Source organism: Oreochromis niloticus, linkage group LG3, assembly GCF_001858045.2.
Source record: "Oreochromis niloticus isolate F11D_XX linkage group LG3, O_niloticus_UMD_NMBU, whole genome shotgun sequence".
NCBI lineage: Eukaryota > Metazoa > Chordata > Actinopteri > Cichliformes > Cichlidae > Oreochromis > Oreochromis niloticus.
The window spans coordinates 14,421,346-14,438,154 of NC_031967.2; the positions used below are offsets into that span (position 1 = coordinate 14,421,346).

Genomic DNA, 16,809 nt, shown 5'->3' on the forward strand with positions numbered 1-16,809 from the left:
CTGGAACTGAAGGGTCCATCCTTAAACTGTTTCCACAAAGTTGGGGACATTGTCCAAGATGTCAGTATGCTGAAGCATTAAGAGTTCCTTTCACTGGAATGAAAAACAGGCTCACACCATAATCCCCCCACCACAAAACTTTATTAGTCACACAGTATCGTTCTCCTGGCAACCAAATACAGAGTCATCCATCAGATTGCCAGAAGGGGTCTGCAGTGTTATTGTTTGTTTAAAGAGAGGGACCGCTTCCTCCCTCTTCTCATGGTTTTTCCTTTAACAATTTAAAGTGCACAGCTGGTTAAGCCTTCTCTGAGGAGCAACAATGTTAGGCTACACACATAATACAATATCTGATATAAAGAAGCCCACCTCATCATAAGATATACACACACTACAATACTGCCAGCACAGGGTTAGATAAAATCTTCAACAGTTTATTTATTATTCAGTTTATTGTTACCATACACACCCGCACCCACCCAGACATTTCTGAATATTTTCCAATAGACAAAAACCTGCAGTTTTAAACAACTACAGGTTAAGCCATTAACAGAATGAGGAAAAATAATGTTAGTATTTTTTCCATTAAGAAAAAGAGTTTAGCAGGAAATGTTAAAATTCTCAAATGTAATGTCCTATGATGTAATGCATGTGTAATTATGTTCATCACTCAAAGACATTTCTGTCATGCTTTCTTTCCCAACAAGTGAGCTTTGTGTTCACTGCAGTTTTAGCTCCTTTGTGAATCATGAAGCAGCGGTCTTCGATCAAGTTATGAAAAAACTGTCTTTGCAAGAGTTAAAAAGTCAAAACCCTGAGTTAAACTTTTAAAAGCTTATCAGTCCCAACATTTCAAAGTGGCAGCGACAGAAGGTTGTCACGATGGCCAGGACTTATGTGCTGAAAGCAAGTATAACAAATAGCGATCGCTTTCCATCAATGCTACTCTACAATCCTTCCATGGCGAACAGAAAAGGCGATGAGTCTGTGGTAGGCCGAGCTGAGGAGGATGATGGCTCCTGCCACCATGCCGCAGATGAGGCTGAAGGTCCAGCGAGGTCCCAGGTGGGTGTAGACATGGGAGACGAAGACCGGGCCAAGTGTCCGTGCCCCGCTGCCCGACGCCGTCAGCCAGCCCATGTACACACCCTGAGGAAACAAACAAGGCGCATGAGTTTAACTTTTAGGTTTCAAAATTAGACATTTGAGAAGTATATGGGCACATTCAAAATGAATGTGCCCATATTCTAACACATGTTAGTATTTACCTGAGGTTTGGGTCCAAGGATTTTGGAATACAGTGTGTAGGACATCACATTGCAGGCTGGGTATCCCACTCCAATGAGGAAGTCCGCTGAGAAGAACTGAGCTATGTGTATAGCAGGAGTATACTGGCACCAGGTTTGTTCGATTGGACACCCCGTTGGCTCCACAGTACTGTTCGGGGCTGGCATGAGGTCAGGCATCTGAGTCACAAAGGAGTTGTTTTTTACGTCTGTTTGTGAAAGAGGAGGATAGAAATTAGTTTAAATCTAAACAGATGCTTGGAAAGATGTAACAACTACACACTGAGCTGTCAAGAGTCAAAATGGCAACAACTGGAAACTAATCTGACTACTTAAAATCAACCGATCAATACCTGCCCACTGGATTTTAGGGTAATGGTTTCCCCATGGAAGAAGAATAAAGAAGCCACAGAAAATAATGATCAAGCCGATTAACAACACAGGCCGATCTCCGAATCTGGAAGGAAATAAACGAAATTCAGTAAACGCGATTCTTTATTTGATGTAATTTATATGTGCAGTGAGAGGGGTGATACCTAAGAGAAGCCACTTTTACAACCAGAAACACCAAGATTGATACAAATCCGATGCAGCAGAGAATGATCCCGTTGTACAGCACAGCTTCTTTCCTTGTCCAGGCAAACATGTCCATAGATAAGGGCGTGGTAATTCTGAAGAAAAACACAGTCACAGCAGAGCACAAAAGAGGCTTTAAAGAGAGAGAAAGACTGCCATAGACTGGATATAAAAGACAGGCATAGCACTGGCCCATAGACTTCAGAACAACTTTAGGTCTTTTCACAAGTACAAGAGTCACACCCTGCTGGCCAATAGAAATAATGCAGATTTAAGACACTTTGCACTGGCTTCACTCTTGAGACTTAGAACGAGGAGTGGGTTTAAAAATTAAAAAAAAATAAAAAAAAAAATAATTTTTTTTAGTTTGAAAAATGAGATAGATTAATTAAATCCTGAATCAATTTTGTAATATAAATGTATTTTGCCACAAGAAAGCCTCATTTCTGCTGTTCAACACCGAAGAAATCGAAACTTATCTAAATATGTCAAATGCAAAACGCTTAGCTGTATCTCTAACAAAACCTCTGTAACTTTGCTCTGCTTCACTTCAGGTAATGTTCATATGATAATTGATGTTTTCTTCAGTTTTTGTTCTAATGCAGAATATTTAAGGTAATCTGCTACAAAAAGCCAGGACAGGAAAATCTCCTTTATATTTTTCTGTTATATCCTCAGTTACTTTGACAGAAAGATATCTGCTGTGATGCTTACACCTCTGATGAAGTCTCAGCGAAGTGAAGAAGTGAAGTGTCAGCATTGTTTTTATACATAGATATAAAAATATGGACATGTACTGATAAATTATCAGAATTATAATATTTCTGACTGAGTCAAAATTGAATCCTAACCCTAAACCCCCAAAACAGGACCTTGTGAATCAGAATTGAATCACTAATAGAAATCAGTGGCAATACCCAGCTGGAACCAGCTTTAATGTACCATCTGTGAGTCTGACGTCTTTGAAGAAATACATACGTCTCAAAGATGGCAAAGATGAACATGACGATGAAGAACAGGATGTTGGATGTCATGACAGCCACCTGATCGATGCTTTCAACAGTTTCTTCTGAAATATCAACTCTCTCTAGAAAACATAAATATATCTTCCATCAGAAACTGTAATACATGACTCATTTATTTTCATATTCAAAATGTATGATTCCTTTAACATTAGCCATTCAGAGTCAGCGCAGTACTGCTTTATGTCACTCTGTATTTTAAATGACTTAAAAATAAATAAAATGTTTTAGTCCAAAATAGTTTTCACTTTTTCTCTAAATTGCCTTCAGCAAGTCGTCCTTCCTTGGCATACAGTAAATGCTAAAGAAAAATAGATGCACCTTCTGATGTATAGTTGATAGATTGAATGTGCCTTCCATCTTCATCAACGTGATGCTCTCTGAAAGAATCAGACATTTTAGCTAAAGGGTAGATCCACAGTATTTTTATCGTCTATGTAAAATAATGAAATGACCAGTCAAATACTGAAATTTTCCAGAACTATCCTACTCAAGACAGATCCTTTTTTTCAAAAAAATGGTTAAGGAAAACAACTTCACATGTTAAAGACAAGTCAAAAATATTTCAGGATGCAGGAGTATCATTGTCAAGGTCTACAATGACCTTCATGAATGTAAATACGGATAATTTAAAAGGTGCAAGCAACCAGCTGAAGGCCAGACTAGACTTTGCCAGCAAACATCTAAAAGAGCACAGTTCTGGAAAAAATATTTGGTCAGATGAACCCAAGATTAACATTTATTAACTTGTATCAAAATGATGGGAAGAGAAAGGTATGGAGCAGGAGAGAAACAGCTCATGATCTGAAGCATACCACATTATCTGTCTAACATGGCGGGGCTAATATTATGGCATAGACATGTATGACTGTCAGTGGTGTTTCTGTGACTGTTGATAGAAGCAGCAGGGCTGCATTCTCTGCTCGGATTCAACCATACGCTGCTGATCAGACTGTGTAAACAGATAATGACCCAAAGTACGCTGCAATAGCAATACGTTCAATATGTGTTATGAATATGTTTAATAAAAATCAAAAGCACAAACAGTGCTTTAAGACAGAATTTGAAAGAATTGTGAACCTACACATTTATACGGCATTTAAAACATTACAATATAAATAAACTGACACCAGATCAATAATACTAAACTCTCAAACGGTCCTGATTTAAATCTTTGACCCTGGTGACCACTGAACCTAAAGTTAATTTAGGTAGAGCCTCAAAAAAAGGCCCAGTTGAGGGGTCAAGACAGATTTACTACAGTACATAGATCAAGTTTATGGTGACACCATGTTATACACAAACAAGAAGTCACATCAAGAATTTGTTCAGTCACCTCAGCACAATGACGACGAGCAGGATGTTTATGAGGCCAAACACTGCAGCCAGTAACGCTGGGGTGGTGTACATGTTGAGCTTCAGCGCTATCAAGTCCAGTGTGACACCTTGCTCTCCAATGAAGGACAGACATGCCTGCAGGGCTGACATATACACAGAAACATAACCAAACATTAAAACTGATTTTTTCTTCAGCAAACTCGCAGCTTTGCTCCCTGTTGTCAAACTTACCTGGCCCGAGGATGAAACCCAGGGCCTGGCAGGCACTCATGTTTGCCATGGCACCTGTCCTCTCGTTCAGTGATGTAGCTCCAGCAACATAGGACCTCACCACAGCTACGTTACCTGACATGGAAAGACTAAAATGTGTCATGGATCATCATATAAGGGAACAGATCAATTTGCTTACTAAGGAAATTATATCAAACTTTTAGGTCTACATTTAAACGATCACCTGCTCCGAAGCCCACAAAGACTCTGGACATGAGAATGTGATACTTGTTATTGGTCTTCGGCAGGTACGCGTAGGCATAGTAGATGTTGGCTGCCAAGTTAATGAAGATGGAACACACCAGTGGTTCCCTGCGTGGCCGATGATTGGACCACCAGCCAAAAATGGGTGAGGCCACCATCTGTCCGATGCTGTATGCTGCAACCACCCATCCCAGGAAGCTGGCATTGGTGCTGTCATCAGTCTGTAAGAAATGAATGCTCCATATTAGACCTCATAGGAAACCTAGTACAACATCAGAGCCCCACTGTTGATCAAAGCAACCACATCTGAAACTGAGTACACGTTTAGGCAATAATTCCACTAACTTCCAAGCTGCATGAAGTGGAGGGAAAGTGTGAAGAAAAACTTGACTGGTAGACCACTGTGTTCTGGCTAAAATGTCTCCGTGTAACAGTAAAAGCGGAACATGCAGGGTCCTACACATTGTCCACACATAAGGAGGATTAATGCACATTATTTCACCTCTTCATTGCATACAAGTGTATGTAGAAAGGTCACAACATTTCAGGTTTTCAAATATACTTGGAATCCAGTTTTAGGACACTAAAGCAGTGGTTCCCAAACTTTTTTTGCCAGGCCCCCCTTTTTTACAAGAAAAATGTTCGCGCCCCCCCACCACCTAACCCCGCACAAACACATCCTCCAAACACACACACCCATATTTTGTTTACAAACTCCATTGCGGTTTATTTCACACCTCAAACATTTAGTAAACAATTAAGCAAATACAAGTAAACGGCAATAAATTACAGGTAGTAATAAAATATACTACTAACTCTTTTACGCTACGTCCACACCTACACGGGTATTTTTGAAAACTCAGCTGTTTCTATGCGTTTGGGCTTTTCGTCAACACGTAAACGGCGTTGCGATTCACCGAAAACGGAGATTATTTAAAACTCCTTTTTTGCGTTTACGTGTGGACGAGGATTACAGAGTTCGTCAGGCAACGTCAAAGGCATGTGCCTTTTTTCACGTCACGCTGTGCGCCACGTTATTGTTTACATGAGATGAATTGCAGAATGGCAGATAGAGACAAAATACTGTTAATCTGACTATCTTCAGGTTTTACACGCTTACATATACACACGCAGTTACTGTCCCTCCACTTAGAAAGGCAGAGGCGTCATGGTGTAATTATTTTACGTGTAGTTGTTTTTTTTTCCTGTGTAATAATATTCAACATTGCTATCAATACATTTTTCAAAAAAATGCCTCCCTGTGCAAAATGGGTTTAAACACATAAACAGCTGTGGGATACTGTTTGTCCGTGATTTGAACAGGGGGAACAAATTACGACAGGATCAGCCTGATATTATTTGTATCCCGCAGTAACTTTACTGCATAAAGAGCTAACATCATGTTAGTTCTTGATTTTTAGTTCACAAACACTTCTTGTAATAACTAACTACTCCTGACATTTAATGTCACTTCTTGTAATAACTAACTACTCCTGACATTTATGTCAGGAGTAGTTAGTTATTACAAGAAGTGTTTGTGAACCAAAAATCAAGAATGTGGGATACTGTTTGTCCGTGATTTGGAGAGCACAGCGCGTGCTTTGGACATGTTAGTAACATGTCCAAAATGTCAGGAGTAGTTAGTTATTACAAGAAGTGTTTGTGAACCAAAAATCAAGAATGTGGGATACTGTTTGTCCGTGATTTGGAGAGCACAGCGCGTGCTTTGGACATGTTAGTAACATGTCCAAAATGTCAGGAGTAGTTAGTTATTACAAGAAGTGTTTGTGAACCAAAAATCAAGAATGTGGGATACTGTTTGTCCGTGATTTGGAGAGCACAGCGCGTGCTTTGGACATGTTAGTAACATGTCCAAAATGTCAGGAGTAGTTAGTTATTACAAGAAGTGTTTGTGAACTAAAAATCAAGAATGTGGGATACTGTTTGTCCGTGATTTGGAGAGCACAGCGCGTGCTCCCGACGCAGGGAAACTAATTTTGCAGGGGAGACCTACCTCGGCACTTGTGCAGGTGAAGCCAAAGGGAAGATATGCTTCACCATATTTTCCTGTCTTTGGCTTGGAAGGAAGTTGGTTTGGAAACATATTTGGCGATGCTTCATCTCCTGCTTTGCGTTTGTGTGGGAGCCCCGTCAAAAACCTGTCCACAGTGTCTAAGCGCTCTTTTTTTTTTTTTTTTTCCCCTTTCATACCGCGCCCCCCTGCAATGGCTCTGCGCCCCCCTAGGGGGCGGGCCCCACACTTTGGGAACCTCTGCACTACAGTGACATACAGGAACTTCTACTGCTGAAGTGTAGCTTCAAAAGCACAACATGTGGTGCAACTTAAATATACTGCAACATAAGTAAGACAGAAGTTGAATTTAACACAATGGAACGAGTGGGGGGGGGGGGGGGGGGTAACAAAAAACAAAAAAAACAAAAACCACATAGTAGAAGCTCAAAGAGAAAAACAAACTCACAAAACATGACTGAAGTGTTTTTGGGGAGACAATGGCATGACAGAACAGCGGTGGACATGACAAGCTAATAGAAAACAGTGAATTATGCTATTAAAACTCATCACCAGTCCGTTCATGTGTATAATGAACAGACTGCAGTTACATTCAAAGCAGTTTAAAGCACCAAAATCAAAGAACCTTTGTAAACCTTGAAAACACGACATAAGTTCAAGTATTGTCCAGCACGCGTATAGGAACCCTGCTTACAAGTGCTTAATCATTCAGTCATTTGACAAGGACAAAGAGCAGGGTACTATGTCCTAAATTAAATCCCCAACAATCCTCTTTGCATCTTTCACTTCCTCTTTAAACACCCAAGACTGCATTTAAGTAGCAAAAACAAACCACAGAGCTTAGTTTGAATTAATGACACCAGTTGAACCAGGCAACAATGTTCAGCCCAAAGTACACTGTGTCACTACTTACCTTTTGCAAATAGGGCCAAAGGGATGTGATGACAATAGTGAAACCTAAGAGAGAGCACAGATCACATTGATGACTCACAAGCTGTTGAAGATGCTCAACATGTTTTTAGGCTAGAAGTGACTGAAGTTATTTCATGTCTCTTCAAATGGCATCACAGGTCAGAAGCCACAGTTTTCTGTTTTTCCTGTAACAGTGCTGAGATCATGACTTTGAACGTGATAAAAGTGTTATACTCCCGTGTCCTCACCTACACTACTGAGGAACATAGTGAAGTACATGACTCTGATGGACCTCCACCGACTTCTGTAGTCCTCACCCTGAGAGTCATCGCTGCTGACATGGAGTACAGATTATCCATTAAGTTATCCATAAAGGATGACATACCAGCAAGACAATGTAACCTATAGGAGTAATGTACTAGCTAGCAAGATATATGGGCAAATGACAGGTCAGCGTCTCCTTTTTTTATAGGGGCGAGAACACAGTATGATAAAGAAAACTGGGTTAAAGAATAAAGGTGAATAAAGCTGCTGCACCCACCATCTCTGACTGCAGCTGCGTGTTTTATCGAGTAACCCAATGTAAATAAAGTCTGCCTATGTTAAGTTGCTTTGTAGCTTAACTTTGTTGCTTACATACTGCAAAACAGACACAACACAAGGCCAGTAAAACCAGCGCTTCTACAACCTGTTGAGTAACATTTACTCATACTCAAGCTTCCTCTCGTTGTTTTTATTTAGGGAGGCGGCTATCTGGACTTACCTGCTAGCCTCATCCCTGAGCAGCGGGGTGATGTCGTCGGGTTCAGGTTGAGACATTTTTTTAGCAAAACGCTAACTCTGCGATATTATGACTCAACCCGTGGACTTTGAAAAAGCAAAACACTACTTCTAAGTCGCCATGTAGTCGAGGGTCAGTGAACTACACTTGCTAACTTTCACCTCTTCCATAAAGCTCCGAGTAGCTAGCTAGCTAACGTTAGGGACAAACATTTGACACCTTAAGTCATACGCACGAGTCTAACTGATACCACAAACCATGATAAACGGTCGTTTCACCAAGAACAAAGCACATAAAGCACAGTACGCCACATAAAAACCCGCAAAGCTGGACTATGATACCAGTGACAGCGCTAACACGCAAGGCACCCATTATTTAAGCATCGGCTTCCGGTAAATTCTTTCAAAATAAGGCAAATTGAGTCCCAATTAAACTGTGTTCTGCCGGGATTTTTCTTCAGTACGCTTATCATATCTTATCAAAAACTTAGCATGAAATTATTTATATAAACATTAAACACTCTGAGGTGTCTTTTCTTTATTGTTGCACCGGCTGCGCAGTGTTTTAGACGCTAATTTCGAATAACATCCGTTTTTACTCGGCTGTTAGCGCGCACTTTGACGAACCGCGCTCACGTGAAAACTCGCAAACCACCCAAACACAGTCCGAGGGTCACTTGATTGGATCGGCGAGAAGGACGCCGTGCTGCGATTGGTGGATTCAGTTAGAGTGCGGGGCTGATACAAAAGTAATTTAAAAGGCAACTAGTCCAGCTATAATATGGAAGAATCTGAGCACAATTATTGACTTATATATGTAAAAAAAAATTAGAATAGAATAGAATAGCCCTTTATTGTAATTGTACATGTACAACGAAATTCTACAGGAATAAAATGTAAATATTAAGACAGCATAAATAAATAACAAACAGGAGAAATATTTACAAAACAAGAGGAATATATACAAAACAATAGAAGGACACACATTAGTGAACAGGATGCAACATGCTTGAAAGTAGTGCAAAGGACTTGGTCTGAATATAGTTCATGTGTGAGTGACCTGAGTGTTAAGGGCTTCTCAGACAATGGCTCAGATCAGTTAGTGGATGGGTGGGGAGGGTACGGAAGCGTAGAGCTGCCACCCAGGCAAAAGAAAAATAGAAGTATATCACGTTATAACGTGAAAAGTTTATTGTTCTAACAAGATACTTTTCATGTTTGTACAATATACTATCATGTTTGTACAATAAACTTTTGACGTTTGTTATAAGTTTTTATGTTTTTATGTGTTTTATTCGTTGTTTAGTTATCTTTAATTTTCAAGCATATTGTAAAGTGTTTATATATTTCACAAAATTTGCTGTACTTCCCCATTTCACAAGGCTTGTTGTACTTTTCCACTGCCATGTGAACTGACAGTGAACCCTGCAACACAAACTATCTAAGCAGAAAACAAATGCAACACCTAAACCACAAGAGTTCAAAAGTGCACAGCCATACACACATCTGACTCACACACACCCACACACAACCGTTGGTTTAGAGGAACTTGCTTAAAGAAAATGTGATGTGTTTGCATACGCGATGTAACCTATAAAAAGAACTGTCGCCTGCACTCAGGGTGTGTCTCGCCAGAGTTCTCACCCGTGCACGTCGCTGTTATTATATTCTAACTGTCTGAGTGTCTTTATTCAGCCTGAAGAATGTCTTATTCAAAATAAACTCCTGACATTTAATTGGTCCTTCGAGCCGGATTTAGGACATCGAATTATAACTAATTTTATGCTCCAACGGAGTGACCTCGTCGTTTCCTGACATCGTGGAGAGCCCGCGCTGAAGTCTGTCGACAGCCTCTTTCCTATGAAGGAGAAAAGACCAACTACGTGAATTCGGGGTTGGCCAGCGTTCTTAGTAAGAGGTCCACGATCCTGGGGAACGAGGAGGAATCTCTGACCGGCACTTATATCATCATAACCAGGTGAATATTAACACTCAAAGACACATCGCGAATAATCGTCTTTTAGATTGACACTTTTCTAAGGAAGAAACTCGTCCTGTAGGGACTGGCAGTTTAAAAAAGGACTCGCTTGTAAGACGAAACTGGCAGTCCAGAAGAGACTCGTTTCGCAATAATAAAAGCTGGTAGTCGACAAAATTTACTCCGGGAGTAAATGGGAAAAGGAAGGTGTCAATTAAAATAGGATTACACTGCCGCGTATGTGAATTGTTTGTATTTAAAAAGAGGAAGTGAGTGTCATTTGAAGAGGGACAGTAGGACCCTACACCACTTCTATTGTTTTCCTGTGTCGACTGAAATACTGGTGAGGAAGGGAAAAGGTTGCGCTTCATCGCATAAAATTAAGGCCGCCCTTGACATTAGGACAAGGGTAGAAGGCTGCCTTAATAACCTCCCCTAACTCTAATACCAGAGAAGGTCACACAGTTCTGTTTGTAGTATTAATAACACAAAATCAAAATGGGAAATAAAACAACAAAACTCACTGCTGACGAGCAGTGGCTAGAAAAGAAATGTCCAGGCGCCGGACAAATTAGTGCATATAGATGGAGAAATCCAAAGAAAACTAAATGTCCCACGTGGGAGGGAAAATGCATTAACTAAATTATAAGAAACCCTCCAAGCAGAAATAAATACTGAAAAGGAAGCTAAAAAGAAATCGAAGCATACACAAGAGTTGTAATATTTTAAAGCATGGAAAGAGGAATGAAGTGGAATGAACAAAAGGTTAAATTAAGGTTAACTTAAATTAAAGCAATGAAACAAAATTGGGAAGACAACCAAGCTGAATGAATAGAATGCGTGAAACCAGATAATTCACACAAAATATACCAAATAAAACAAAGAGTGATGTTTTGTTTAAGTGTTGAACCAGGCTAATACTGCAACATACCGTCTAGTGCATGATCTGCGAGCAATATATGAAATCATCTTATTTATCTTTAAATAAACTCCAATTATGGAGACCTGAAGTCACATGCTCAGGGCACACCCTCAGGTAAAGGCAGAAAGCTACTAAACAAAGAAAAGAAGCTATACAGAATGCGCCACAGCCACAAAACTAAGTATTCACATTCTTTCTGACTCTTTGTGAGCCTGAGTTATGACCTTGGCTCCCTGTTTTTCTGCTTCCACCAAGGGTGGGGGTGACGCTCCCGTGGCATGTGCTCTGTTCTCTTTACTATCACAAAGAAAAAAAAGAGAGAGGCCCCTACTCTCTGAATACAATATTCTCTTCATAACTCGGCAGTATGAAATGTCATGAAACAGTGTAACTCACTCACAGTAAATCAGCAGTGAATCAGCAGTATAGGATAACACAAACCTATCTAATAAATCTAATGATTTTCAAATTCTTTAACTAAGAAGTATGATGTGGCCTACAGCAGTATCATGATTCACTCATTTTGATTACAGGTATAATGTAATATATGACAGCATAATAATCTCACAACTGCTACAAGCACATTTGCCTTTCTTAACACACGCGAGTGAAAGGCAACTGTTAAGAAAATGCCCTTTTGGGTGAGACAGGCCCAGAGGCCCTGCATGCAAGCGTACTAACACACATACATGCAATGAAGAGCAGCTTACACTAGAGCACACACTATATGTGCGCCTCTATATCTCACATTGGTGTTAAAACAGGAAAAACTTAATAGTTTTGTTATCAACTGCTGAATTTACCCACTACTGACATTTAACTCTCCAGCTTGCAGGACAATAGGTGAAACGTTTGTGAAAACAGAGAAGGAAAAATAAAGACGCAGGAACATGGTCAGGACTAGACGAGGCTTTCCAGAACATGTTTGGGGGATGGGTAGACACAATCAAAGTATTAGCAACTGTCTTATGCAGTATTTTAGTGATGTTGGCCATTATTGTTTGTTGTATTATACCATGTTTTAAAGTTCTGATTAAGAAAGTCGCTAAAGATGCTGCAACCGGAGTTTTCCTAGCACACGCTTATAGTCCCATAGCAACTGAAGAAGAAGACTGTGTTTAAAATTTCCTGTACTTAACATGATGTAGCAATTGAAAATGCGCAAGCAAGTGATTGTCTACTGAAGTCTATAGAGTATAAGTGAAATATATTAACAACAGGAGGGAATGTTATAAGTTTTTATGTTTTTATGTGTTTTATTCGTTGTTTAGTTATCTTTAATTTTCAAGCATATTGTAAAGTGTTTATATATTTCACAAAATTTGCTGTACTTCCCCATTTCACAAGGCTTGTTGTACTTTTCCACTGCCATGTGAACTGACAGTGAACCCTGCAACACAAACTATCTAAGCAGAAAACAAATGCAACACCTAAACCACAAGAGTTCAAAAGTGCACAGCCATACACACATCTGACTCACACACACCCACACACAACCGTTGGTTTAGAGGAACTTGCTTAAAGAAAATGTGATGTGTTTGCATACGCGATGTAACCTATAAAAAGAACTGTCGCCTGCACTCAGGGTGTGTCTCGCCAGAGTTCTCACCCGTGCACGTCGCTGTTATTATATTCTAACTGTCTGAGTGTCTTTATTCAGCCTGAAGAATGTCTTATTCAAAATAAACTCCTGACATTTAATTGGTCCTTCGAGCCGGATTTAGGACATCGAATTATAACTAATTTTATGCTCCAACGGAGTGACCTCGTCGTTTCCTGACATCGTGGAAAGCCCGCGCTGAAGTCTGTCGACAGCCTCTTTCCTATGAAGGAGAAAAGACCAACTACGTGAATTCGGGGTTGGCCAGCGTTCTTAGTAAGAGGTCCACGATCCTGGGGAACGAGGAGGAATCTCTGACCGGCACTTATATCATCATAACCAGGTGAATATTAACACTCAAAGACACATTGCGAATAATCGTCTTTTAGATTGACACTTTTCTAAGGAAGAAACTCGTCCTGTAGGGACTGGCAGTTTAAAAAAGGACTCGCTTGTAAGACGAAACTGGCAGTCCAGAAGAGACTCGTTTCGCAATAATAAAAGCTGGTAGTCGACAAAATTTACTCCGGGAGTAAATGGGAAAAGGAAGGTGTCAATTAAAATAGGATTACACTGCCGCGTATGTGAATTGTTTGTATTTAAAAAGAGGAAGTGAGTGTCATTTGAAGAGGGACAGTAGGACCCTGCACTCAGGGTGTGTCTCGCCAGAGTTCTCACCCGTGCACGTCGCTGTTATTATATTCTAACTGTCTGAGTGTCTTTATTCAGCCTGAAGAATGTCTTATTCAAAATAAACTCCTGACAACGTTTGAACAATATAATATCACGTTATTACAATATAAATATTATATTGTACGAACGTGATAATTATGTATATTGTAATAACGTGATATTATGTTGTTCAAACGTGAAAAGTATATTGTACAAACATGAAAAGTATCTTGTTAGAACAATAAACTTTTCACGTTATAACGTGATATACTTCTATTTTTCTTTTGCCTGGGTGGCAGCTCTACGCTTCCGTAGGAGGGTGGCCCAGGGGAAGAAGCTGTTTGTGAGTCTGGAGGTGTGGGACCTGACTGACCTGAGGTGCCAACCTGAGGGCAGCAGGTCAAGCAGGTGGTGGGTGGGGTACAAGGGGTCACTTGTGATGGCCCTGGTTTTCCTGAGACAGGAAGATCTGGCGATGCCCTTAAGGGGTGGCAGAGGGCAGCTATTTATTTTTTGGGCAGTGTTAATTGCCCTCTCCACAGCCTTTTTGTTCTCAGTAGTGGCTCCTGCATACCAAACACCCAGGCAGTAGGAGAGCACACTCTCCACTGAGGAGCAATGGAAGGCCAGCAGCAGCTTCTGGTCCAGGTTATGGAGGAAGAGCAGCCGCTGCTAGGCCTTCTTTACCAGGGCATCGGTGTTGTGACATGAAGACATTCATTATTTATGTCACATAAGTATACAGATTTCTGCATAATCTCTAAAAAGAATGGGTGTGTTTTTCTTATTATTCACAAGTTTACTGAATTACATATAAAAACATAAACACAGAACAAGGCAGTTCAAATACATTGACATAGAGTACGGTGTGCAAAGAAATGTGTACAGTAAGTTATTGGGTGATATACATTTGCCAAAGTGCACAGTTTCTCAAGATCAATACAGGTTATGTTTACACTTTGTCTTTGGATTTAAACCCACAGAAACTGTCTCAGTGGTCTTTGGCCTTTTCATTTTTACATTTAAGCCTTCTTAACATCTTCTCACATGCAGCAACAGTGTTCATCATCTGTCCAGAATGGGACTATGCCAGATATTTTACAGAATTCAAGTGCAATAATTTAATAATAACAGCCTATTGCAAGGTCTTGAACTCATGGCTTATTAATTACATAATGCTAAGCAAGCAAATTATTTAAATTAGTAGAATAATAACCTTTATTTATAACAGTGTTTTGAGTGCGTGCAGGACAAATGTTTTAAAACTTTTCTTGGTTTTATTCAAAGGTGTCTTTTCTACCTCACTACATCCACAAACCTCCTCTGGTCTTTCTCTGTTCCTCTTACATGGCAGCTCCATCTTAAAGCTCCCTTGTCCAGTATATACACTATCCCAGCTCTGCACATGGCCCTCCTGTTATGCACCTAATTCTTTGCATCGTCTGCTCTGCCACCTCCAGTTCAGCCACCGGTTGTTTGGTCAGTGTCACTGTCTCCTACCCGTACATCACCTCGTTACCACCTTATAAACAGTTGGTTGTCCATTATTCTCATTTTTAAAATTTTCTGTTTTTACTTTTAAGAATAAATACTGTATATCATTGTGACAAAGTGGGTGAGAACACCATTTGTCCGTATTCTTAGTTAACATTCTTGTTTTGATTTAGCCATATCACATATGTATTCTGTAATAGGCAAAACATGTACTATCCCGGGTTTGTTTATGTTGTGCACTTTTACAGATTATATAACATAACATCCTGGTTTAAATCAATTCGGACAAGTTTGTTAAGTTAACATGTCGTAAAATGTATTGATTACACCGCATAGTTTTTATTGTTAAGAAGAAGGAGCAGTACAGGTTGAGTATAGAAATGTTTGCTTTACCTACCTAATGAAATAGTCCAGGGGTGAGTGGACTATTTAAGCAGATGAACGCAGGTGTTCGGTGAAAAAGGACCAGGTCAGTGTAGCTGTGTGCATTTTGACCTTAGTTTCCGTTGCTTTAAGTTCAGTTATGTTTATTTGTACTGAGTTAACTATGGAGTTGAGTTTCTTATTTATTTTTTGTAAATATTGTTTGGTCACAAAATGGTGAATAAATCACTCGCTACACTGGACAGCATCTGTCTCCTGCCATTCTTTAGCCGCTTAGGTCAAGTTCTACCACAATCATGATGTGTCATTAAAACTGATCTAAATATTAATGATGAATGTCATTATTTTGCTAACAGAGGTAGCTGATAAAAACCTCAACAAAACTGTTTTTAATGACTTCCTACAGAAATGTCTGTTTTTAGGTTTTGTTTATTAATTTGTATTTTTGTTTTTTGCAATGGATCCACAAAAAATAAATTTTCTGCGAATAAACACAAACTTTCTCTTTTATAATTAAAAAGAGAAGGTCTGGGGAGCGAGCTACCAGAATCTTTCCTGTAATTTTACACATTTATTTCTTAAAATTTAAGACCAAAGAGTCAAACTAAAAGATTTTTCATGTACTACATCAGTATTTCTGTCTCATGGAAAATCTAGGACATACTGTTGGAGCCGCATTTCTTTTTCTTATATTATGATGTGTTTTAGTGGTCTATTATTGCCGATACCAATAACGATACTGATACTTTTAGCTAATAAAGCCAGCTTATGTAGGGGAGATCTGTGTGTCATGATAACTAATGAGATGAATCATTAATTTGCAAACTCTGTACACGTTTTAACGACCACTAAATTTCTGTGAGTTTTATTTTCCACAATAATTAGTTAACACGACAAAACACCTTTCAGCTTTTCATGAATTTTGAAACTGGGACCTTTGGAGATCTGGAATGTAAATGTCTGTCTCTGAAACACTGTGGGTGAACTTCTGCTGTTTAAATGTGCTATAGGCTATAAATAAAACAGACAAAACGTACGGACATTTTGATTTTTTCATTAACAAAACAACATAAAAAACACAAAAAAACATTTATTTGACACAATTCAGAGGGCTACATACTGAACAGAGGATATAAACAATGTATTGATCCTATTTCGCTGGTATCGCAAGACCTGTCAGCAGTCTGGAGTTACTTCACACTGAAAGCATTTGGAGACTCATTACATGCTGCCAAACCGGCATTTCATCTCCGAGCAAGCTATCCCAGAGAAGTAAAGCAAGTGTGTAAGTTCATCTCTGGATGTTTGTAAAGCATTCCCACGTTAAGCTCAACAACCG

The 16,809-nt window shown here is 39.5% G+C and overlaps 1 protein-coding gene across 2 annotated transcripts; it reads right to left on the bottom strand.

The window, feature by feature from the left end:
* Positions 1–124: 124 nt before the first annotated feature.
* On the bottom strand, positions 125–8,981 carry mfsd8 (major facilitator superfamily domain containing 8). 2 transcript variants are annotated; one of them, XM_003450331.5, is made up of 12 exons: positions 8,404–8,981; positions 7,889–7,974; positions 7,642–7,685; positions 4,677–4,917; positions 4,454–4,567; positions 4,221–4,365; positions 3,206–3,264; positions 2,841–2,949; positions 1,823–1,957; positions 1,640–1,743; positions 1,269–1,495; positions 125–1,149 (listed from the first exon to the last, which is right to left on the bottom strand). In XM_003450331.5, the coding sequence occupies exons 1-12, from the start codon at positions 8,457–8,459 to the stop codon at positions 943–945; spliced, it is 1,527 nt and encodes a 508-aa protein (XP_003450379.1). In that variant the 5' UTR covers positions 8,460–8,981; the 3' UTR covers positions 125–942. The 2 variants fall into 2 exon arrangements, with proteins under 2 accessions (XP_003450379.1, XP_005468312.1); XM_005468255.4 differs by having other exon boundaries at positions 943–1,149; positions 7,889–7,971.
* Positions 8,982–16,809: the final 7,828 nt, after the last annotated feature.